Source organism: Petaurus breviceps, unplaced genomic scaffold, assembly GCF_028583685.1.
Source record: "Petaurus breviceps papuanus isolate PSGF00001 unplaced genomic scaffold, PetGlider_PUasm1.0 38, whole genome shotgun sequence".
In the NCBI taxonomy this organism is placed as follows: domain Eukaryota; kingdom Metazoa; phylum Chordata; class Mammalia; order Diprotodontia; family Petauridae; genus Petaurus; species Petaurus breviceps.
The window spans coordinates 19,056,935-19,081,047 of NW_027186304.1; the positions used below are offsets into that span (position 1 = coordinate 19,056,935).

At 38.4% G+C, this 24,113-nt stretch overlaps 1 protein-coding gene across 1 annotated transcript in view; it reads right to left on the bottom strand.

Moving 5' to 3' along the window:
* The window catches only part of CEP192 (centrosomal protein 192), a 170,615-nt gene extending 147,572 nt beyond the window's left edge, over positions 1-23,043 (bottom strand). Inside the window, exons 1-9 of the mRNA XM_069099474.1 lie at positions 22,631-23,043; positions 19,461-19,511; positions 17,582-17,728; positions 14,650-14,861; positions 12,142-12,240; positions 11,378-11,518; positions 10,796-10,953; positions 9,304-9,457; positions 6,317-6,522 (exon numbers count right to left, since the gene is read on the bottom strand). Coding sequence (XP_068955575.1) covers positions 6,317-6,522; positions 9,304-9,457; positions 10,796-10,953; positions 11,378-11,518; positions 12,142-12,240; positions 14,650-14,861; positions 17,582-17,728; positions 19,461-19,511; positions 22,631-22,741 — 1,279 coding nt within the window. The 5' untranslated portion in view covers positions 22,742-23,043. The remainder of the gene's footprint in view (positions 1-6,316; positions 6,523-9,303; positions 9,458-10,795; positions 10,954-11,377; positions 11,519-12,141; positions 12,241-14,649; positions 14,862-17,581; positions 17,729-19,460; positions 19,512-22,630) is intronic.
* Positions 23,044-24,113: the final 1,070 nt, after the last annotated feature.

Below are 24,113 nucleotides of genomic sequence, written 5' to 3' on the forward strand. Positions count from 1 at the left end.
GGATGTAATGGTTGGACAGTTTGGAGATCTGTCTACTTGATCTGTTTCTGTCTTGATAATTCTGTCTGTGTATTTTGAAGTTCGGGGTGCTGACCTTTTTCCCCCTGAACAAGGTAAACGATATATGTCTGGCTGATTAAAGTAAGCTTGTTAACCCATTTTGAGTTGCTTTCCTTTATCAAAGCAGATCCAAGAACCTGTGGTGGCAGACACCCTGAGGACGCTTGGGGTGCTTGCTGTTACACTTTCCCCCTTTTTCTTTTTGAGGAGGTTAACTCAAATTAACTTCACTGCAGCCCTAGCTCAGTTATAGCCAGGGCAACAGGGAAAAAAAATCTTAATAGTTCAAACCTCTTACTGTCTCCTCAGCTCCATCAGAGCTGGATGACAGGGGAGGGCTCTGCAGCCCCAGCTAAGAAGAACTGGGACCACAGGGAAGAGAATCTTAGCAGCTGTAACTTGTCACTGTGCCACTGGTCTGGTCAGAGCTGGATCACAGTGAGAAGGCACCGTAGCCCTTAGCCTTGTCAGAGGTAGGGCTACAGGGAGGAGAATCTTAGTGACTTTCTTTTTGACCTTTTGCTCAAGTAAGCTTTTCTTAGGTGTTGATTCCTTTAAAATTTCAGATCTACTTCAAGCCTTAAGAGAAACTGCTTCACATACAACATAGATTATGCAGCTGTTTACCATAACAATCATGGTCTTAATTTTGGACTTTGAAATAAAAACAACTGAATAACCAAGCTGGTGACCTTCCAAATAGTAACCAGAATGAATTCAATTACCTGGATCTATTTTCTTTTAATGAAGGCTGTGATCATTGAAGTGACCCCCTTTTTCTCTTAGATGGATTTTAGGGGAGAAATTTCCCATTCTCTGTCCATTTGTCTTTCTACTTCGAGAACTTTGGCTGGAGTTCAAGGAGTAGAAGGAGAAATGGTTTTCTGCCAACAGCCATTCCTTAAGAGATTATTAATCTTTCTAGCGCAGGTACAGTGTTTCTTACGCTTGATTGCTTTTGGCTGCCCTTTTTTTTTTTTTTTTGAATCCTACAGGGTGGCAGATTTAGAAATTTCTTTACACAATCCTACAGACCGGATATTAAAGTTAGAGACCAAAAGAAATGCAGGCAGAGACAAAACGCAAGTTACAGACAGAATATACACAAAACAATACAACACAGAGAATACACTCCCGCAGAGTTTTTTTTGTCTCTCCGAGGGCCCCTTGCACTGAGATTTTTGGATTTCAAAAGTTCACTCCCTCCCTTTGGGGATCCCAGGTGGAGCAACCAAGCTCCCGGAGCAACTGTTGGCAGTTGTCCCAGGTAGGCTGGTCAGATCCTGGGGGTGGAACAATCTATGGGAGGGGGAAGAGCCCTGACAGGGTGGTTGAGTCAGGGGGTGGGGAGCTGGCAGGAGACTGAGCTTTGGCTCCTGGGCTGAGACTTGGGGCTGAGAAGGACTCAGATTCCTGGTCTGCTCAAGAAAGCAATACAAGCCTGGGACCTAGGAACATCTCTCAGCGGCCACCCCCTAGGGTCGAATTGCTTTCCCAGGCTCTGGTCCAGCTTTCTTTTAATTAAGGTTACAGAGCAAGACAAAATTCAGCAACGCCTAGTGACAGACACACAGAACACATAAAGAAAGGGTTAAAGCTACAGAAACAAAGTTACAGCAACACAATTAAAAAAGCAAAAGTTAAGGTTACAGCAACATCTAGTAACAAACACACAGAATACATAAACCTAAAGACAAACAGGTAATTAAAGTAGACAATTAAAGTTAGTACATAAATAAAAGGCACTCCAACCTTGAAGGCCAGTAGGGGCTGTAACGGCTCTTAGCCACCAATTATTCTACCTGGGGCCAAGGAACATCTCTCCTTGATCACCCCCTAGGCACTTTTACACTTTATGAGTACTCACCTAAAAGAACACTCTTGGATGGAAATGAAAGAATTTGGGAAGGACTCCGTTCCCAGTCAGCTCAGGGAAGCAATTCAAGCGGGTGGGGGGGGGGGGCGAGGAACATCTCTCAGTGGCCACACCCCTAGGGCAAATTGCTTTCCCGGCCCTCCAGGGAGACTGGTACAGCTGTCAGTCAGTGCCAAAGGCAATCTTGGTGGGACCTCCAAGTGAAATGGACATGACAGCAAAGCCAATTATAATTTGACAGGAGTGTTTATTAACCACGGTGACTGCCTCCCCAGTAGGGCAGACAGCATTGAGTCTTCTAAAAGCTATACTTTTATAGCACTAGGTGTTGCTAATAAACAAAATGTGGTTCCAAGGGGATGTAATGCTGTTTCTAGTGAAGCCACCATTGATTACCTAGCAAAGCCCTGGATACAAACATAAACAGACCTGTATCTGGGACATGTTTTCTAGCAACATAGGTGAAAAGTTCCTTCACTATTGTGGCCTATTAGGTGATTTCCAGGGACCCTGGTAGGGGCCCCTTCTGGCAGGTTTAGGGGGCTTTGGTGTGTAATTTCTGGTGGGCACTTCGCAACCTACCCAAGTTTGAAATGACATCATCATTAGGGTGACCACAGGATGAATTTTTATAACCAGTGTCTCTGATAAAGGCCTCATTTCTAAAATATATAGAGAACTGAGTCAGATTTATAAAGATACATGCCATTCCCCAATTGATAAGTGGTCAAAGGATATGAACAGGCAGTTTTCAGAAGAAGAAATTAAAGATATCTATAAGCATATGAAAAAATGCTCTAAATCACTATTGATTAAAGAAATGCAAATCAGAACAACTCCAAGATACCACATCTCACCTGTCAGATTGGCTTAGATGACAAAACAGGAAAATGATAAATGCTGGAGAGGATGTGGAAAAATTGGAACACTAATTAATTGTGGGTGGAGTTGTGAACTGATCCAACCATTCTGGAGAACAATTTGGAACTATGCCCAAAGGGCTATAAAAATGTGCATACCCTTTGACCCAGCAATACCACTTCTAGGGCTGTATCCCAAAGATATCATATAAGTGGGAGGAGGACCATTATGTACAGAAATATTTATAGCAGCTCTTTTTGTGGTGGCAAAAAATTGGAAATCAAGGTGTATCAGCAATGCCATATTCACAATGCCTATAGAGATTACAAATATGCTGATATAATTATCCATCACAAAATACATCAGGTTTGCCATTTGGGGAAATAAACTAGAAAATTTATTAAGATACCAAAAGACTGAGTCCCAAAACCAGAAAGTGAAAGCCATCAGAGTAGTTATGATATTGGCACAGGTAGATAAAGTAGAAAGCACCCACATTTTCAAGCCTTTCAAACAGAACAGGCTACCTCAGGCAAAGGTCCTCCTCTCCCCACTCACAGCAACCACCCAGCGTCCTGGAAGAGCGCTCCCAGCAGCTCCGGCCCCTGGCAGTGCTCAGCCGGAGTCCTAACTCAAAAAAAAAAAAAAAGGCAACCGCCACCAACTGCCAACCACAGGACCGTTAGCTCGGCTTTTCACTTTCTCTTGCTCTGCTATGTCAGCACGTCCATGGGGCATGGGAGATCTTTAAATCCCATAACCCTTACACAAGGGGATGCCCATCAATTGGGGAATGACTAAACAAGTTGTGCTATATGAATGTAATGGAATACTATCGTGCTATAAGAAATGAGGGGCAAACAGGACTCCATAATAACCTGGAGAGATTTAGATAAACTGATGCTGAGTGATGAGAGCAGAACCAGGAGAACTTTGTACACAATTACAGACACATCGTATCTGTGACAACTAACTTTAATATACTGGGCTCCTCTCAGTAATGCAATCTATAAGACAACTCCAAAAGACTCTATGAAAAGGGATATCCATATCAAGAGAAAGAAATATGGAGTCTGAATGCAGATTGAAGCAAAATATTTGCTCTCTCTTTTGTTTTGTTCCTTCTTTCTCGCTCATTGGTTATAATTCTTCTTTTCAACTTGACTTATGTTTAATGTGAAGGTATCTGCAGAACCTCTATGGGATTGCATGATGTGGGGGAGGGGCAGCAGGGAGGAGGACCGGGAGAAAATTTGGAACCTCAAGGGATTGTGGACCTGAATGTTGTAAAGTAAAAGTAATTTTAAAAAACCCAAAAAACCTAAGTTCCCAGACTTTAGGTTAAGAACCTCAATTAAAATTTATAATCCTGTTTTGATGAATTACCTTTTAGCTCTAATCTTAACTATTTTAATTACAGGAAGGCACTTTCAAGCTAATTCTGAAAGGTTTCTACCTCCTTACTCCCTTGGATCATTGCCTTTCAATACAATTCAATAAGCATTTATTAATTGCCTATTATGTCTTTACAAAGACAAAAATAGAGTCCCCACCTGAAGGAGCTTTAAGTGTAAGGACACTAAACCTTATTCTTCAATTGTAACAATATATTAAACCCTCATTACCATCTTCCATTCTTTGGCGGATTAAAAAGGCTTCAAACATATAACATCATATCTAAACTTCCTTCTTTCATTATACCAATGGGTGGGTCACTGCTGCATAACTGAGTATTCCCCTTAACTGTACCTGGCCCTGAAGGAGCCAAGATCTGTTGAAATACTTGAAGTGTAGTGGTACATGCTGTTAATCTCTGCTGAAGCTGAGGGTGGTGTATCTCTTAAGTTTGGTAATTCTGAGCTGCAAAGGGCTATATTGATGGGGTATATGCACTAGATTTGGCATTAATGTGTTAACCTCCCCCCCCCTCCCCACCAACTACCAGTTTGTTTAAGGGAAGGCAAATTGGTCTCAGGCAGAAAGAGAGTAAGTCAAAGCTCTCAAACAGGTAAGATGGGGGGGGGGATATTGGACCCATAAATATACTGCCCCTTTTCTGGCCTGGGCAAAATGGAAAGACTGTCTTTTAAAATAATAATAAAGGGACCTCAGAAGCTGTATTATCCAAATCATATCTTGGACAACCATTTGCTCTATAACCTACCTGGTAAGTGACCGTCCAATCTTTGAAGATTTCCAGGGCATGATAACCCACCATCTTCCAAAAGCAGTCCATTCCCCTTCTGGATAACTCTTAAGGTCTTGCTTTTTTTTTTCCCTTAAAACTTTTATTTGGCTCTTTAACTTCTACCCACAGTTCCTAGTTATGTTTTCTGGGGCAAAGTAAAACAGATAATAATAACAGCTAGCATTTATAATGCACCTATTAGGTGACAATTACTGTGCTAAATGCTTCACAAATATCTCATTTGATCCTTACAAACAATGTTGGGAAGTAAGTGCTATTACTATCCTCATTTTATCCTAGAAGAAAAGGAGACAAATGGGTTAAATGACTTGCTCAAGGCTACAAAACTAATAAGCATCAGTGGAGGGATTTGAGTTCTGGTCTTCCTGACTCCAGATCCAGCACTCTATCCACTCCACCACCTAGCTGTCTCTAACCAAATCTTCTTCCACATAACAGTCCTTTAAATAGTTATCATGCCCTTCATGTAAGTTTTCTCCAAGCTTAACACCCCAAGTTCCTTCAACTATTCCTCATATGGTATGATCAAGGTCCTTCACTGTCTTGGTGGCCATACACTGGATACTTCAGTACAACATCTGTTGTACAATCAGTTCATGGCTTAATTGAGTAACTTTTAAAATGATGGTGCTACTTTAGAACACTTGCTTTCTGGAGCTGTCAATTTTAATTAAAATGATATTCATCCCCTAAAATCTAATGGCATGTGAAACCAGTAGATAGTCAGAAATGCATTTATTGAGTAATGAGATCACAATTATAAAATTCGATCTTTATGGTTAGAGTGGCAGCTTCTTTAAAAATGACCAAACATTACAAATTACATTTTGCTGCATTATACACAGGAATGGTTTATTTTGCTTAACTAATCAGTTCCAACACCAGCCTTTAGAATTCAAAAACACTTCCTAATATATGTTTCAAAGGCATGTTGAACTTTATAATTATACACTTTCACATGAATGTGACAAAGCAAAAACTCAAGACCATAATAATAAACTAAGTACAAAATAAAATGTAGAGGACAGGCACTTTGAAGTAAGCTATTTTTCCATATAGCTTTCACAGTTAATAATGCTTGTACATGTCATATTTCATCAAAGGGTATCAACTAAAGAAGCAAACAGTCCTTTGATGCACAAGCACAAACATATTTAAATTCAAAATTCTGCATCCTATTTGCAATACATGCAAGATCCCTGAATTTAGAAAATATCTGGGAAAAAAATGAAGAAAAAAAAAAGCAGCCAGGAGTGAAAACATTTACAAGCATCTGAATAAGGCCTTTTAAATTTTTAAGTGAGTGTTTTAAACCCCTTCATTCTCAGGTAAGGGATTAAGAGGCCGAGAGATATATCGTCTGCGAGGGTGAGGATACTGGAGGTTGGCAGTGTCAGCATCGCAAGAGTGCTCTATCAGAGGAGGAGGAGGAGGAGGAGGAGGAGGAGGAAGGATCTGGGCATAACTGGACCATCTCGATCCAGCCCGTGGGGAATCCAGAGGGGGAAAGAAATACCTGAAACAATGAAGACAGGAACAAAACACCAAAACAAACAAACAAAAAAAAACAGAAGAAAAAAGAGAAAAGTAGTAAATACAAGGAGAACCAAAGAGGAGAAAAGACATGCTGGAAAAAAAAGCTTTAGTATATCCATGCCAAAACTAACAGAACATAATAGCAGAAATCAAGGCCCTAATTCAAAATCAAGATTGCTTAAGCAAGTTTGGAAACTTTAAAAACACACACACACACAAGGTACAATCTTTTAAACAAAATGCTTTTTAAATCCCAGCACGAGTTGTTTCTTTTTAAAGATAATCTTGAAAATTTTAAGGATTCTCTAGTGCAATTACCCACACTTTATTTGATGCTCACTTAGCTGAACTTTAGTAACGCTTCATTTGTAGCAGCAGCAAGAGGCATACATTTTATGCGGGTGCATACACAATACTAAGAATCAATTAAAAAAAACTTTCACATAGTATAGGTAGGTATCACAACACTTTAATGACTATCTCTCACAGAAATACAATCATAATGTGTACTTACATGTTTTTCCTGCAAAAAACACAGTATAGCTACAGATTTCTAAGTGAAAGGCTGAACGAATTATGCTATATCATGTTGTATTCTTCTACCATTTTATTATAACTTACCCGTAATATTTATGCACTTTAGTACACTTGAATTATAGATATTAAATGTAAGGTTTAGAATTCTGCAGAACATTTACTGAATGGAACAGCCAAATAAGAAAATCCTGGGACATGCCACCTTGAAGCTTCATTTACATGCTGCACTTTCAGTGGAATTTTAAGTGCTTCCCAATTTACAGTACCTTTTAGAATTTGTACTTGGAGGAAACCTTACTCCATGGAATCACACCATAGGAACATACAAGCACATGATAAAAAAATTCTCTTTAGTGAACACTAATAAAAAATACTTACAAAAGCAGTTTTATAATATATAAATGAATACCAAACAATAAATTTAACTATCAATTGTACAGATAAGTTACTGTCAGTGCATTCTAATTCCTTTAACGCTAACAAATTTTAAATGTTACAAACTAATTACAAGTTATACCAAATATTAATGACTAAATCAAGACTACAAAGTGTAAAACAAATTAGCACTCAAAACAATCTTCATGAAAATTGATAATTTATTCAATCTTCAAATTTAAAAATTATAAAAATTCACCATCCTGATCTATATCGTTTTGGGAAACAAAACCAACAAAAGAGGTCTATGACCTTCCAAATGGAGTAACTTGAGTTCTCTCCCCCCAATGACACACACAAAGACAACAATCCTTTTTTTTTTCTATACTCATAAAATTTAGTTTCACAAACATTCCAAAGAACTTTAGTGAAAATCTGTTCTCAACAAGAAGCCTCTCCATTTAATTTTCAAAAGTTCCATTAGTGTCAACAAATGGCACTGGCTAATACAGAAACAGTATATTTTTTTTAAAGGCCTTTAGGATTGCATTTAGGAGTGAGCAGGCTGCTGGTGTATCTTGGGAGAGGTCAAACGGCGCTGGGGAGGGGAAAAAGGAGCTTGCTTCCCATTCCTGTGTGCATGCAAGAAGCAGCAAAACTGCAAAGTTACTCCAGTTAAGCTTGAGATCAGCTGTGCTTTCTGTTAAAGGACATAATACAAATGGAGAAGGGAAAATGCATCACAGATCTAAACACACACGGTTATTACTGGCACAATAAGACTATAGATTAAAATTTGAGTTACTGACAAGCTTAAAATTAAAACTACACAAAAGGACTGATAACCGTTCTTGTTTAGTTATCATCAGAGCTCCACACTTGGTAAAGCCACCTTCATGAATGAATCTCACACTGAAATTAACCTTACTTTTGGTAATATTAAAAATTAACTCCAGAGTCAAATCATATAGCTTTTGTATATAACTTCTGCAATTTGACAATTGTTATAGGTAGTTTATAATTGATTAAAGTACACTTCTTTAATAAGGCCATAAGATAACCCGATGTCAGGTCACTAAAATTATAATCTGACACCCATCTTCACAAGTACACAATTTAAGCAAGGATAAAGTAATATCCTCATCTCTATTTAATTTGGAATATGAAGAAAATTCTTCTTCTTCTTCTTCTTCTTCACAAAGCATTAAGCATTATCAAAAATTCAGTAAAAGGAATCATCAAATACGCTATGTGAAACACCAGGAATACTCTGCTTCCTACTAACATTCTAAAACCAGGAATTAAGACATCAGATTTTCTTTGCTCTTCCCTATTGTAGTCTCCACACTAGTTCATTGGCAAAACTAAAATAAGTGAGTGAAAAAATAAGAGAAACCCTACAAACTCAATTATCTCTACAAGACTTTAAGTAATGACATTCTTTTAAAAGAATAAGTCAATTTCTATAGGCTTACTGGGAATACCAATAAAGTCTAACAAGAGTACTAATTTTCAAGCACTACTTCATTGTTCTTAATACTTCATAATCAAAGTAGTACCTTTGAAGTAAGTCATTTAATTCCTAAAGACAGATCATTAAACTTCTAAAGACAATTCAGTTTACTCTGTAGCTACGATAGCTTTATCAACTAAATACAAATTTATTGGAATAGTCACATTATTAAAGATTAATTTCTAAACCAATGAGTAATTTTGAGGGTTTTTTAAGTCCCATCTTCAATATCATAAAACAAGCATCAGTTTTCTTTTTCAGTAGAGCTACCAAAATGAAGATGTAGGAAAAAACTGCTATCTTAAAATTCCCAAGCTAACACACAAAACTGCCTACCTGCTAGCTGATGATCCATTTAATGAATTTTGTAGATTTGGATTGTTTGACCCTAAAGAAGCATTTGAGATTCCCTGCTGAGAAGAACTCCCATTGACTGGGCTCCCATTACCTTTCAAAATACCAGTGCATTTCCAATTGTCCATATAATTAGCTGGGGGAAAAAGATGAAATAAAATTAATGTTCAATTACTCAGGGGGACAAATTAATTTGTCTCCCCAAAGAGGACAACAAATAGACAAAAGTACAGTTAACATTTACTTTAAGCCTAAGCATTAATAAATAATTATTATGTAAGAGAACAAATTATCCCCCCCAGAATTAAAAAATTGATGATAGTTTATGCTACTCATTTACCATTACTCCAAAAGATACCAATTGAAAAAAATTCAACTATAAGCTGAGAATTTCTATAAATCAATATTTACTGTTAACTAAATGGAGCAACATAGAAAATTGAGTTAAGAATTCCATTTCCAAAAAACTAATAATTATAACTTTTGAGAAAAATAATTTTTCTATTATATTAACTACTAATTATTAAGATTGAGGCCTTTTCTTCTTTCTTTCCTCATTCAGGGCCCAGTCCCTATAGGTCAATCAGCCTCTGAAAGACATGGCTAAGTGATGAGACTTCCCACCCAACTAGGAGACCTCACCTCTGTTAACAACGTAAGCAGAATCTGATCTGGGCAAATTCTTGCCCCAAGGAAATAAGCCCTGGTCTTAGTACCCCTTCATGGGAGTTCAGGGTGACCCAGATGATGGAGAGAACCAACCAGAGTGGTTCGGATGGAGATGAATTCCCCTGTTCAAATTGTTGGAGGTTTTTGACTCTCATGATCAAGCCACATTCTCAGCAGAAGCAACTGAAGACTTCTAGCCCACTTCCTCATTAAATGTCCACCAATCATTCAAAAACATTTATAAGGCCTTCAGTGTCTCCATTAGGGGTCTTTGGTTACTGAGAGAAACCATTGATCATCAATTTATTATTAGTTAGCCTAATTAATAAATTAATTATTAATTACCCAGAAACTCTATCTCTCTGATTTTTCATTTGTCACACTTTATCATGTTGTTCAATTCCAACTCTGTGATCCCCATGGACCATACTATCCATGGGGTTTTCTTGGCAAAGATGCTGGAGTAGTTTACCATTTCCTTCTCCAGTAGATTAAGGCAAACAGAGCTTAAGTGACTTGGCCAGGGTCACACAGCTATCAAGTGTCAGAGGCCAAATTTCATCTCAGGTCTTCCTCACTCCAGGCCCAGCACTATCTACTGAGCTACCTACAAGTGTCCTATGTTTTCCTTATTATAGATACGGTATATTTTGTGATAGTTTTAGCCTATGTTTGCAAAGCTTCCTTTGTTCAAAATAGAAACTTGGTAAAAAATTCTTTTAATCATTACTGTGCCTTAGTTATGAGAAATAACTACAAAAAGAAACTCTATTCATCATGCAACTGTCATTCATTGAAATCTTACCTTTCCACAATCTGACACAGCCATCATCTCCAGATGATGCGAGTACTGTCCCTGTTATATTCCAACTCACTCTCCACACCTGAGAGTTGTGATTATCAAATTGAGCTACTATATGAATCTCAAATTTTGTTGGTCCACCAGAAGAAGTTAATTCTTTCCTGTTAAAGAAAAAGTGTTACCGAGGCACTCTGCAAAGGGATTCAACAACATGTTATTCAAAGTGAAAAATCCAAATGTAAAAGATTACATCCCCAAAACATTAAAGAGTTCAAAGGAATAACGAAACAAAAAAGCTTCATTTGAAATATGCAGTCAACTTCTTGACTTTCCACCGTAAATTTATTAAGACCTGAAACTCAGAATGAGTCTAATCATCAATGAATATGTGCCTAAGGAATTTAAACCACTGAAATAATTATACTAAGTAAAACATAAGGAAAGTAAATCTACTCCCACCCTACAAATATGATGCATTTCTATAGAGTTTAAATTTTCTTTTAATCATCCTGTTCCACATTATCAGTACTTATACTTTGACAACCAAGTGTATTATCTTATTTTAAAACTGCTTCAAAAACTCACCTTACAGGTTTTAGTGTGAAAATCCTCACATCTTTAGTTGCTACTGCTAGGATATGGAATGATCTTCCCAAGTTTGGAGCAAACGAGATATCATGTACAGGGTCGGTAACTGTCATAAGGGATTCTGCTTTTGCATATTTCCTAAGAACATTCAAATCATTTGCATAAAGTACTCCACAAGAAAAATAAAATCTTTACTAAGATATCATGTTTTATCATTTCAGACTACAAGCACTCTCTAACTCTCTATATTTTTTATAATTATTCTCTTCTCTAGTCAACTAACATTTAATCCAGATTTCCAAATGGCTTCTTTTATGATTTAACGTTTAACACATTTCAAATAACATATCCAGAATAAAACTACATTAAAACTGTATCTCAGTTCTAGTCATTAATACCTGTTAGTATGAGAAAATTTCTCAAGAAGTATAAATTGAACAGGTCTTTCAAGATCCTACCATCTCAGTACCTACTCAGTACAATTAACAATGCAGGTCCCTATCAAGACCAGGGTCTTATGTAAGCTACAAAATGACTTTCTGACACAAAAAGAACAAGTTAATTTGCTAATCCCTGTTTCCTAAAAGTGAAAGTGGGTTAATATTTGCTAAAGATCAACTCTGAATTAGCATCCAGATGAGGTACAATATAATTTATTATCAGATATTTTTCACAGAGCTATATTACCTATATTATGGAGCATAAATAAGTATGATTAATTCAATAGTGTAAATTTGAACTCTCTAGACTGATTGGCTTACCTGGTGTTTTCATTATATTCATAAATCTGAACCTTAGCAGATACATTTGGACTATTGTCATCACTTCCTACAGCTATCATAGGGGAATGAGCACGAGAACTAGAAATGAAAAGTAAACACATTAATCAGACATATTATGATCGTAATGATTAACATGACTCATAACTGACTTTATATATCCACTTTCACCTCATTTGGCAAAACAGAATTTAGATATACTAGAATTAAGCAGCTACATAATTAAAAATTATGGAGCAATTTACCTTGCTGACCCATCTGGGATTCAACCATCTTTGAGGGGTAAAGTCTTTCACTGAAATTTAGGGATACATTTTTTCATTTTGAAACATGATACTGGGGCAGCAAGGTGGTGCAGTGAACAGAGAACCATTCCTGAAGTCAGGAGAACCTGAGTTGAAATGAGGCCTCAGACATTTGACACTTAACTAGCTGTGACCTTGGACAAATCACTTAATCCCGGTTGCCTTGCCTCCCCCTTCCAAAAAAAAAAAAAGTTACCAATTATGAGCTATGCAACCTACTCGATACAAAAGACAACACACAATGTGTTGGGTTGTTTTTAAATTTATAATCTAATCAATGATTGTAACAGGTCTTGGGGATATCTGGAGTGGTATAAAGGAAAGAGCAGGAGATTTGGAGTCGAGGACCTGCATGCATGTGGTTCTGCCACTTACTAGCAGTATAAAAGCAGTAACTTTTCTGAGACTCAGTCTGCTTATCTGAGAAGTAATGGGAATATTAGCATTACTAGCCTCCCAAGAGTTGTTATAATGGCTTTGTAAATACTTAAATGCTACAACCTATTATTACTATCACTCTTATCAGACCTTTCTGGATTTACCTTTTCCCACAAAAAAAGGCTTCAAACATTTGACAATCAAGAACAGAAGATATAAGGATAAGAAACACTTTTCCCTTATTAAGGCAAAGGACTTGGTCAAAGAAACATGTCATTAAAATCAGCCTTTTACTCCCCTTCCTTCTTTGTGGAGATGTAGGATATTGCATTTACTGGCAGATGCAGTTGATGTATTGTTTGGTTTTTTGGTTTTTGCTTTTTGGAGTGCAATTGGGGTTAAGTGACTTGCCCAAGGTCACACGGCTATTTTTTTTTGTGTTAAGTGTCTGAGGCTGGATCCAAACCCAGGTCCTCCTAACACCAGAGCCGGTACTCTATTCACTACATCACCTGGCCGCCCCTATTGTTTGGTTTTGATGAACTTTTTTTCTTTTTTAAATCTTTGTTACAAAGAGTTGCTGGGTAGGGAAGAGGGTAGCAAAATATTTAGAAATGTTAGGTCATTAAAAACAAAAGCTATCCATAAAATAAGATTTTTAAAAGTACTCTTAGGATACAAACTGTGACAGTAAGGAGAAATAAACTAGCTCTTTTGGCAAATCAGAATCCAGACCCAGGAGGAACAGCAGAAGAGACCAGAATAACAGCCTCCTCCCCAGATGTCAGCCTCAGCTCCAGGTTTAGTCTATGGCCAACTGCACTTTCAGAAGGAAGAAGAGAAATTTAATTTAATTCAACAAATACCAAGTGCAAGGAACTCTGCTAGGTGCAGTAGGAGATACAAAGCCAGTTAAGACACAGTCCATACCCCTAAAGAGTTTACACTCTGGGAAGGATGATTTTATTCTGGGTAGCATTTATCATTAAGTTATAGACTTTTGCTTTTGTGCTTTCTCCATAACTAGATTCTCAAAGACATTCTAAAGAATTCAATACCTTAGCTTGAGATTCACTGACTTCCCTGCCCCTTAAAGCTGAAAACAAAATGGCATCATAAAAGTCAACATAAATGAAGAAGTTGTTTTCCTCTATCCTCAGTTAATAATGGCATAACTAATTTAAATAGTCAAACAGTTTTAATATTGTGGAAGCAGACTGTGGGGTACCAGGTCTGAGTCACAAATAAGTACAAACTTTACTTCTCACACTGTCAACCTATGAGAATGTATATTATATTTACAATTACATACTGTGAATCATGTAACTAAAAATTTTAAAAGGTTTAATTTTAACATGCTGTTATTTCTTAGAATATGCTTTGAAGAAAAAGTTCTTTAATTACAAAACATTTTACAGAAAATTTGAGGTGCTAATATTAAATGGCAAGTGTCTTTTCTACTATGAAGAAGTGACAAGTTAGACTGTAGATTTCCACACTAGATCATTCAGAAATTAGTTTCCAAACTTAATTTTTTTTCTAGATTTTCTTAGACACACAAAGCAAAATATCAAATCCTTGCCTTTTTTAAAAATTCAAGGGACGGGGGTGGCTAGGTGGTGCAATGAATACAGCACTGGCCCTAGAGTAGGAGGGCCTGGATTCAAATCCAGCCTCAGACACTTAACATTTACTAGCCATGTGACCTTGGGCAAGTCACTTAACCCCAACTGTCCCTACCTTCCCCCCTCTAAAAAAAAATAAATAAATGGAACTTTAAAAATCAAGGGACTACGATATGACTTACCTTGAAGGATTCCATGAAATACAACTACAGCTTAGTTTACATGAGATTTCATGCTGCAATGACCACTGACTAAGATTCATAACATCTGGAGCCTCATATATTCTCACTACACCATCTGCTGAACAGGTTGCTAACATAAGACCCATATGCTTAGGAGCAAACTTCACATCAGTAACTGATGTTCTGCTATCCACCAAAGTGGTCCTCTTAACCTAAAAGAAATGAATTAACAAATCACTCAAGTATATCAAGTCAAGAATTTATTAATATGCTTACTATGTGCCAGGCAATGTGCTAAGCATCAAATAACCTTTTATTCCCTATAATATATTTTCCCAAAGTCCTAGTCAGAGAGTATGCCTTGTGACCCTTGTTTCTTAAAGGCCACACCAGGGCAGAACTATCACTGGTGAGTAAAACCATGCTACAAAAGCTTCGTGTTCAGTCCTGGCAACAGCCTGAATCTGATGTCTGGAGACAAACGCAGACAAACACAAAGACGCTTTTCTCCACAGGCTGGCTGCTTGATGATGGACTCTCTGAACACAGCTCTCCGTGAAAGAGAGACGACAAAGGCAGCCCTCGGCTCTGTGTCATCCTCTTCCCCTTCCACCATGTGCGGCAGAACGGCCAAAGAGGCCAAGAAGTGCAGACATCACGGTTCTTAGACCAACCATAAACATCAACTTCCCTAAATGTGAGATCTTCTCAAAATGCTGATAAACGGACATACTGTTAGGAAACTGAAGAATACGGATAACGCTGATGAAAAACAAAACCAGAGGACAGTAAGTGGTTTATAGTTTCTTCCTGAAGAGGAAAAAGGAATTGATAGAGTTGGCTTCACTATATACGTGCCCAAACAAAAAAAGATGTCCTGGGACACCTGAGGCAGTGTTTGAGATAAGCATAAAATAAAAAGATCATCAAGGAGATAAGTGCAGTTTTTGTACCAAATGTGGAAGACAAAGACGTAGAGAATTTCTATGAAAATCTTGAGAAAATCCTCCGAGTCAGTAAATATTTGGTTACTCCTTAACTTCAGTGTAAAAGGAGGCAGTGAGGAGGTTTTTTTTTAATATGGAGTAAGTTCGAAAAAACAAAAGGGCAAAGGCTCGCAGAGCAGAATTCTCAGAAGGCTCATAGCTGCTTATCATGAATATTTTCTTTGAAGTGCAAAAGGGATAATTTTGATTACATTAAATTGAAAAGTCTTTGCACAAACAAAGCCAATGAGAAGCAGAAAGCTGGGAAACAATTTGTACAACCAGCATCTCTGATAAAGGCCTCGTTTCTAAAATACACAGAGAACTGAATCAAATTTATAAGGATGCAAGTCATTCCTGGATTGATAAATGGTCAAAGGATATGAACAGGCAGTTTTCAGAGGAAAAAACTAAAGCTATCTAAAATCATATGAAAAAATGCTCTAAATCACTATTAATTAGAGAATTGCAAACCAAAACAACTTTGATGTACCACATCCTACCTATCAAGACTGCCTAACATGACAAAACAGGAAAATGGTAAGTGTTGGAAAAGATGTGGGAAAATTAGAACACTAAAGAATTGTGCGTGGAGTTGTGAACTGATCCAACCATTCTGGAAAGCTATTTGGAAATATGCCCAAAGGGCTATAAAATTGTGCGTACCCTTTAATCCAGTATACCACTTCTAGGTCTATATCCCAAAGGGATCATAAAAACAGGAAAAGGACCCACATATACAAAAATATAGCAGCTCTTTTTGTGGTGGCAAAGAATTGGAAATTGAGGGGACGTACATAATTGGGGAATGGCTGAACAAGTTGTGGTATATGAATGTAATGGAATACTATTGTGCCATAAGGAATAATGAGCAGGCAGACTTCAGAAAAACCTGGAAAGACCTACTTGAACTGATGCTGAGTAAAAAGAGCAGAACCAGGAGAACACTGTTCACAGTAACAGCCACATTGTGCAATGACTGACTTTGACAGATTTGCCCTTCTCAGCAAGGCAAGGAGGACCCTTTGCTTTCTACTTCCAGAGAAAGAATGCTGGTGTCTGAATGCAGATGAAAGCATACTATTTGCTCTCCTTCCCTTTTGTAGTGTCTTCTTTCTCCTGGCTCCTCCCATTAGTTTTAATTCTTCTTTACATCATGACTAATGTGATAATGTTTAATACGGATGTATAAGTAAAGCCTATATCAGACTGCATGCCATTGGGGGAGGGGAGAGGAAAGAAAGGGGGAGAAAACTGAAAACTCAAAATTTTATGGAAGTGAATGTTGAAAACTAAAAATAGATTATATAAAAAAAACTAAAAAAATGAATATTATCTTCCAGAAAAAAGGCCAACTAGACAGTACTGAAAATGGTGAGCAAGCCCTAATCACAAAAACAAAATAGACAATCTTAATACAAAATAATTGGTCACTGATATGGAAGTTAGGTCAGAATCTCCTATCTATGAGTAGTCAGACTATCAACTAGTTACAGCCGATGAAAATTAACCTAAAATTAGAAAAAAAAAATGAAATGACTCTCCCCCACCCCCGCAAAGAATCACAACTTCAACCAGATCTATCCAAATGGACCATTAGTGTCAAAAAATGAGAAAAAAAAAAAGAGATTTATCACCATTTTGTCACAGTTCAACTAACATAAAACAGTAACTAGAAGGAAGACCAAAAGTTCAGAAACCAACTTAGCCTGACTTCCTTGCTCGGCCTTGCTGCTCCAGGAACAATACATAGCAAGTTGAAAAGTGAAGAAAATAGCAGGACAGGAAAGAAGTAGGGAGGAAAGGTAAAGGGAAGGAGGGAACCAGAAAGGAAGGCGAGAGGGAGAGGAGGGCAGTGCTTTTTGATGGGGTGTGGTAAAGTGTCATAGATAATAATCTTCAAAGCTTCTCATCAGTGCCACGTGATCTACTAGCACATGACTCACCCAATGACTCTGTCCTCGAAGTTTATCATTGGATTCTCCTACTATTTCTTCCCAAACGGCAGCAGTTCGGTCAAAAGAACAGGAAGCCAAAACTTGTCCAAATTCAGGATGTGCCCATGTCACACGCCACACAGAACCACTGTGCGTCTGAAAGAAAAAAAAACAGCATTCAAAGGGAAAAAAAAAAACCTCAAAGTGACTTACAAAAAAAATCATAACAGTATTTCCAAACTTTTGCATAAAATTGCTACCACTATCCCCCCCACTTTAACGATCTGAAGTTCGTTAAAGTGCCCCCCCATGGCTCGGCACCAACACATCTCATGAGCAGGAAAAGAGGAAGGTCATTCCATTTCCTCCCTTCAGCTCCTATGCTCCCAGGACAGCCAAGCCTGTATTTTTTTTCTGAAAAATCAATCTTACTATGATCCTTAATATCCCAAAGAACCACTATCACTATTTATATGTACCACTATGTTTCCCTATGGGATCTGGAAAAGAAAAAGGAAACAAGAAGAGAGATGAATACTTTTTATCCCATTTGTTCTCTATTTTTGCTAATGCTGAAATCCTGGAGAAACCTCAAAAGAATTGTATGCATGCTTCAGAAACGAAAGAGTAGGGAGAAACTCAGATACTGAACTCCATTCCAGAGAAGCTAGAGAATACAAACTACTTTGATTGTTTAAGGTAGGTCAATTAATAGTTGGCTCTCACTGAGAATTTAAGTAGGAGGTCCTAGACTGACATTACTCTTTACCCCTCCATGATACCTTCCCAATCCCTGGGGAGTCACCATTGCTACTTGGAATTAGAAGAATCTGCAGTCTCACTGCATAATGGGAAGTGACAAGAGGGAGTTTTTGATCCTGCTGCCAAGACTGCAAAATGGCGAAGGGGGGAGATAAGGAAAGTAAAAGGTAGAAGGAGTGATTTTGGCATCCCAAGTTGGTTCTCTGAACGCTTTTCCCCAAAGAAACATCATTATACACTGTACTTAGGTCATACAGTACAGATACTATATACTTGAGCTATATTACAGAGGCTAAAATTTTTGTGTGCTGGCCATGTAAACTATCATTTATAATAACTGTTTTTAATCAGAAAATGTACTCTGCTTCCATACAACTGACTTAGAAAATCAACTTCTGATAGAGGGCCTGTTTCCCATATATGTTTAAGAATTACAGACATAAACCTTTTTCACATTAAATTACAAATCAAAGCACTTTCTTTCATCCTAGTATTTCCTAAAAAATGTAACTACCATCATTCAAGGTTGAAAAAGCTACATTTTACTTCACTGTCTGGTGATCATTTCATGTAGGAATTGACTAGTACTTTAAAAAAAAATAGGAGTGAGACTTTACCTATATATTTGACTTTAGATATTACCTAGAAAAATTGCCCCATGAAAAAGCTCCTCCTTAATCTTAGTTCCTTCCTTTTAAGACTAGCCCCAACTCCTGTTTTTAGCTTGTTCATACAGAGTTTGCAGGCTGTCTCCCCGTTACATGGTGAGCTCCTTGAGAAGAGGTACGGTTTTTTGCCTTCTTTTGTATTCCCACACTTAGCACAGTACCCAGCACAAAGTAGGCACTTAATAAATGTTAGTTGACTGCTTACCTACAAAATGGTAAATGTTAACTATCCTACTAATAGACAAATCAATCTTTTCCTGATTTGGCGCTCATACATTTTCAGTTTTTTCCTCTCACTGTTACTAGGACAGCATTAAAAACATTGAAAAAAGTCCCACAAATATTCTCTCCAAGGACTGAATAGCAACACCATTAAGTCAAAGTCAAATATTTAAATTTAGTATAGCCTGGCAAAGTATTATCCAAAATAATCGAAATCGTTTAGAATGAGCATTTACCTTCCAGCTAGCGGTGCAATGCCAGTCCCCGCTTTCACTTTTGTCCCAGACCTGTAAGAAAAGGAAGATTTACCATCAACCCCTGTGTGTGCACCCCCAGGAAGAGAACAAATGCCTAGCGGACAGAAAACATCGCCTCCACAACGACAACGTTATAATCAGAGGAAGCTCTGCCACCTCCTACTTCTGTAATCTCGGGCAAGTCCCTTAAGTAGGTCTCAGTTTCTTCACTTGTAAAATGAAGGAGTTATATCAAATAATGTCAAGGCTATTCCAGATTTAAATCTGTTATTATAATCTTTCTTTGAAAACTTGGCATTTGTCCTATGCGCTTCTTTATAAAACAAAAAAAGATTTGGTAAGGTATCCCCATTTACCCAATTATTCTAAATAATAAGACGAAAATAACTTCTACCCTCTGAGACAATATTTTACACCTTTACTATATTATTAATAGTTACTACTTTTTAGAGTCTCAATTATATGCCACTGCACTCTCCAAGAGATAAATGGCCAAATCCAGGTTGTTAAACAGCAATTCAAGAAATGCTCCAAATCAAAATAGAGAAATACAAATTAAAACACATTTAAGGTATCACCTCACACCCATTAGACTGGCAAAAACAACAAAAAAGGAAAATGACAAATGTAGGAGGTGCTGCAGGGAAACAAGGACGCTAGTACATCGTTGGTAGAGCTGTGAGTTGGTCCAGCCATTCTGGAAAACAATTTGGAACTGTGCCCAGAAAGCTACTAACCCGCGTATACCTTTTGTCCCAGCTATACTACCAGTATGACTACAATCCAAAGAAGTCAGAGTGAAGAGGAAAATACTCCTATCTGTACAAAAATAATTATAGCAGCTCTTCGGATAGTAGCCAAAAATTGGAAACTAAGGGGCTTTCCTAGTCTTGAAAGCAGCTAAACAAATTACAATGTATGAACGTAATGGAATATTATAATTGTGCCTTAAATGATGAGATGGATAGTTTTAGAAGAAACTGGGAAGACCTCTGTGAGCTGATGCAGAGCAAAGTGAGTAGAACTAGAAATACAATTTATAGAGAAAAACTTTAAAAGAATTTAGAACTCTGATCAAAGCAATGATAAAACAGGAATCCAGAAGACTAATTCACCAGCTGCCACAGAGGTGATGAACTTAAATGCATAGACATTTGTAGACATTGTCCAGTTTGAGAACCTGTTTTCCTGGACTGCATATTTATGTGAGGGTTATTTGGTTGCCATTCAATGTTGAAGTTGGGGGACAGCAAGGTTAGAGGTGATGGATGGCACATATCACAAATGCATGTAAAATAAGTTGTTTGGGGTTTTGGGGTTTGTTTTTTTTTTTTTGCTTTTTGAAGGGGGAAGGCAGGGCAATTGGGGTTAAGTGACTTGCAAGGTCACATGGCTAAGTGTTAAGTGTCTGAGGCTGAATTTGAACTCAGATCCTCCTTACTCCAGGGCCAATGCTCTATTCACTGCACCACCTAGCCGTCCCCAAAAAAGTTTATTTTTAAAATAGAAAAATAATAGTTGATGAAGTGGTGGGCCTAAATTCAGGAAGCAGGAAGACTCTTCTCCCTGGGTTCAAATCTGATCTCAGATACTGTGTGACCTTGGACAAGTGGCTTAACCTTGTTTGCCTCAGTTTCCTCATCCATAAAATAAGCTGGTAAAGGAAATCAAAACCTCTCCAGTATCTCTGCCAAGAAAACCTCAAATGGGGTATGAGGGCACTGAATCAGACACAACTGAAAATAACTAAACAACAACAAAGAAAATAATATAACCGGGCAGCTGAGAATCTCTTAGAATAAGAAAAATCTAAATAATCCTCCATTAGGGTTACCATAGAAAACTAAATTATGTAGGATAAACTAGAATCTGAAAGGTATTAGAGGTTAAGAAAAAAAAATCAACTATACTCCTGTCCTTCACCTGGATGTAAATGTTACTAATCTTCAGTTTTATATCTGGTAAGTTTTGAAACTTTAAATATAAGCGAGAATTTGAGGCGGCTAGGTGGCAAAGAGCACCGGCCCTGGAGTCAGGACGACCTGAGTTCAAATCCGACCTCAGACACTTAACACAAAACTAGCCATGTGACCTTGGGCAAGTCACTTAACCCCAATTGCCCTACATTCCCCCCTCCAAAAAGCAAATAAGCAAATTATATATGTGTGTATATATATATGTATTTATGCACACCCATACATGTAAGTATTCAACACAATTTTATTACATTAAGTTTAGTTATTCTGGCAACATGTAAAAATTCTAGAGTAGTCAAGTTCATAAAATAAGAACTCTAGAACACATTTCAAATCATATTTAAGTGATAAATATGTCTGCGCATCAAAAAATGGATTTTAAAAGGTCTTAAGAGTCATGATAAATTCACTCGGTATAAACTTATTTTTTTCCATCATGAAGACAACATTAACAAGATACAAATTGAGTACTAAGTTTCATAACAGAGCCTTCTATTCTAATCGGAATATCTAACTAAAGTCATTGAAGTTTTTTCCCTTAGTTTGATTTATTAATGGAACCCTCCATCATACACATATATGAAAACTAAGCAGAAGAAGGCTTGATGAATTTCCGAAAGCGGACGGGAACAAGTACTAGATCCGGCCCCTCCTCATCCCCACACTGAATAAATATGGCCAGGGCTACTCTAGGTCCTGGAATTCTTCTCATGAAAGAGAAATTCGATTAAACGAGAAAATATCACCGGGTAACTGGCCTCTTTCCTGTTCTCTGTATCCTGAAATGCTTCTTTTTGTTCGCTGGGCATTAAATCCACAATAAAACGTTTTTAAAAGAAATAAAATGCCCCGGCGTTTCCGTGGTTTGGGGTGCTGCTCCCCTTCCTTTCTGGCTGGGGGGGGGAACGTCCTAGGCCGCATCGGGGTCACAGACGAGAGCCCACCCGGGGCTACGCGCCCGCAGCCGCGGCCAGAGAAACAATGTTACCCCGAGCTCTTCCTCCCCGCCCCCAGCCGTCGCTTCTGCGCGTGCGCCCTGGGCTCCCGCGGCAGCCCGAGAAGCGGCGCCGGGAGCGGCCGCCAGGCGTTCCGAGAGCGAGGCTGCCGCCGCTGCCCGGGGCCGGAACTCGCTTCTCCCTGCCCAAGCTTTTTCCACAGGCCTCTCTCCCTTACCTTCACACTCTGGTCACTGGAGCAAGTTGCCATCCGCCGCCCGTGGAAGTCAAAGGACACATCGTGGATGAGATCCTTGTGATCCGCCGCGATACTGCGCGCCACGAACATGGCTGCCACCACAGCAGGGTCACCACCTAGTCGGCCCCGGCCTGGAGCCTCAGACTTCCGAAGGCCGTCCCAGGCGCACGCGCGCTCCCGCCCCCCTCCCGCTTAAGTGCGGAGCGCTTCGCGGCCGTGCCAGCAAGGGGCGCTCTAGCTACCTGCGCTCTTGGTGCGGAGGGCCCCGGGGCCCGAAGGGGCTGGCGTCTGGGGGGGGAAGACCTGGCGTTGTTTACGTTTTCTTTTTCGTGATGCGCTTAAAAGTCGTCAATAAAGACAAACCTTTCCGTATGTCAAGAAGACGTTTGGATAAAGAGAAGTTGATAGTTTGTGCTTTCTTTTTAAGAAATAAATGTATACATAAAACTTAGGCGGGAACACCACTGCTCAACGTTGCCCTTCCTATGCCCTTCTACTTACTTAGGTGCAACTCTTTAACATTGATGAGCGTTACTGATGTTCTTTGCTATCACCGTGACCCATCATACGTTGGCGTTGTGACCCTGGGCAAACGGCTTAACCCCTTCGTGCCGTGCCCAACTGCAACGGCAGAGGGAATTTCCAAACCCTGGAGTTTTCTCCCCTCTACCAATGAAAGTGGAGAGCTAGACCCTATCCACCTGTTACACTAACCTGTCTCACTCCTTTAGTGGAGAGACTCCATTGTAATACCCTGTGTCAGCGTGGCTGCTTCCAGAACTACAAAGGGAACACAGCTAGATGATGCAGTGGATAGTATATTCTGGCCCTGGAGTCAAGACGACTCACCTTTCCTGGTTCACATCCAGCCTCCAACACTTGCTAACATATCTGTGTCCCTGGCTGTCACTTAATTCAGTTTCTTCACCTATCTTTTTAAGTTGTTTTCTTTTTTTATTGTTGTCATAAAAATTTTTCCCCTGGTTCTGCTGATTTCACTGTTATCCGTTTGTAAAAGTTTTTGAAGAAATAATATAGGAATTCTTTAGAGACTACAAAATGGCATATTAAGAATTCTAAACAGCTGTTGAAAACTCAAAGCACGAACATAACCAGCCCAAGAGATTACTGATCCATCCACTTTGGAATGGAAAAGTCTAAAGGGTATACCAGGAGTTCTTCATCAGAAATCCACTGATAGATTTCTTTTTTTTTTTAATTTTTTAAAATTAGTTTGTTTGTTTCCTTTTAGTTTACAGGATTCAATTCCACAATTCCTTGAGTTTCACATTTTGTCCCCCTCCTTCTCCTCCCCCGCTTGGAGGCCTATAGTCAAGTATAGGATCTGTAAATACTTTCACATTATACATTAGTCAGGTTATAAAAATGGATTGGATCAGCTGGAATGAAAAATGGTAAAGAGGACATAAAACCAAATAAGAGAAGGAAAAAGATCGGGTAT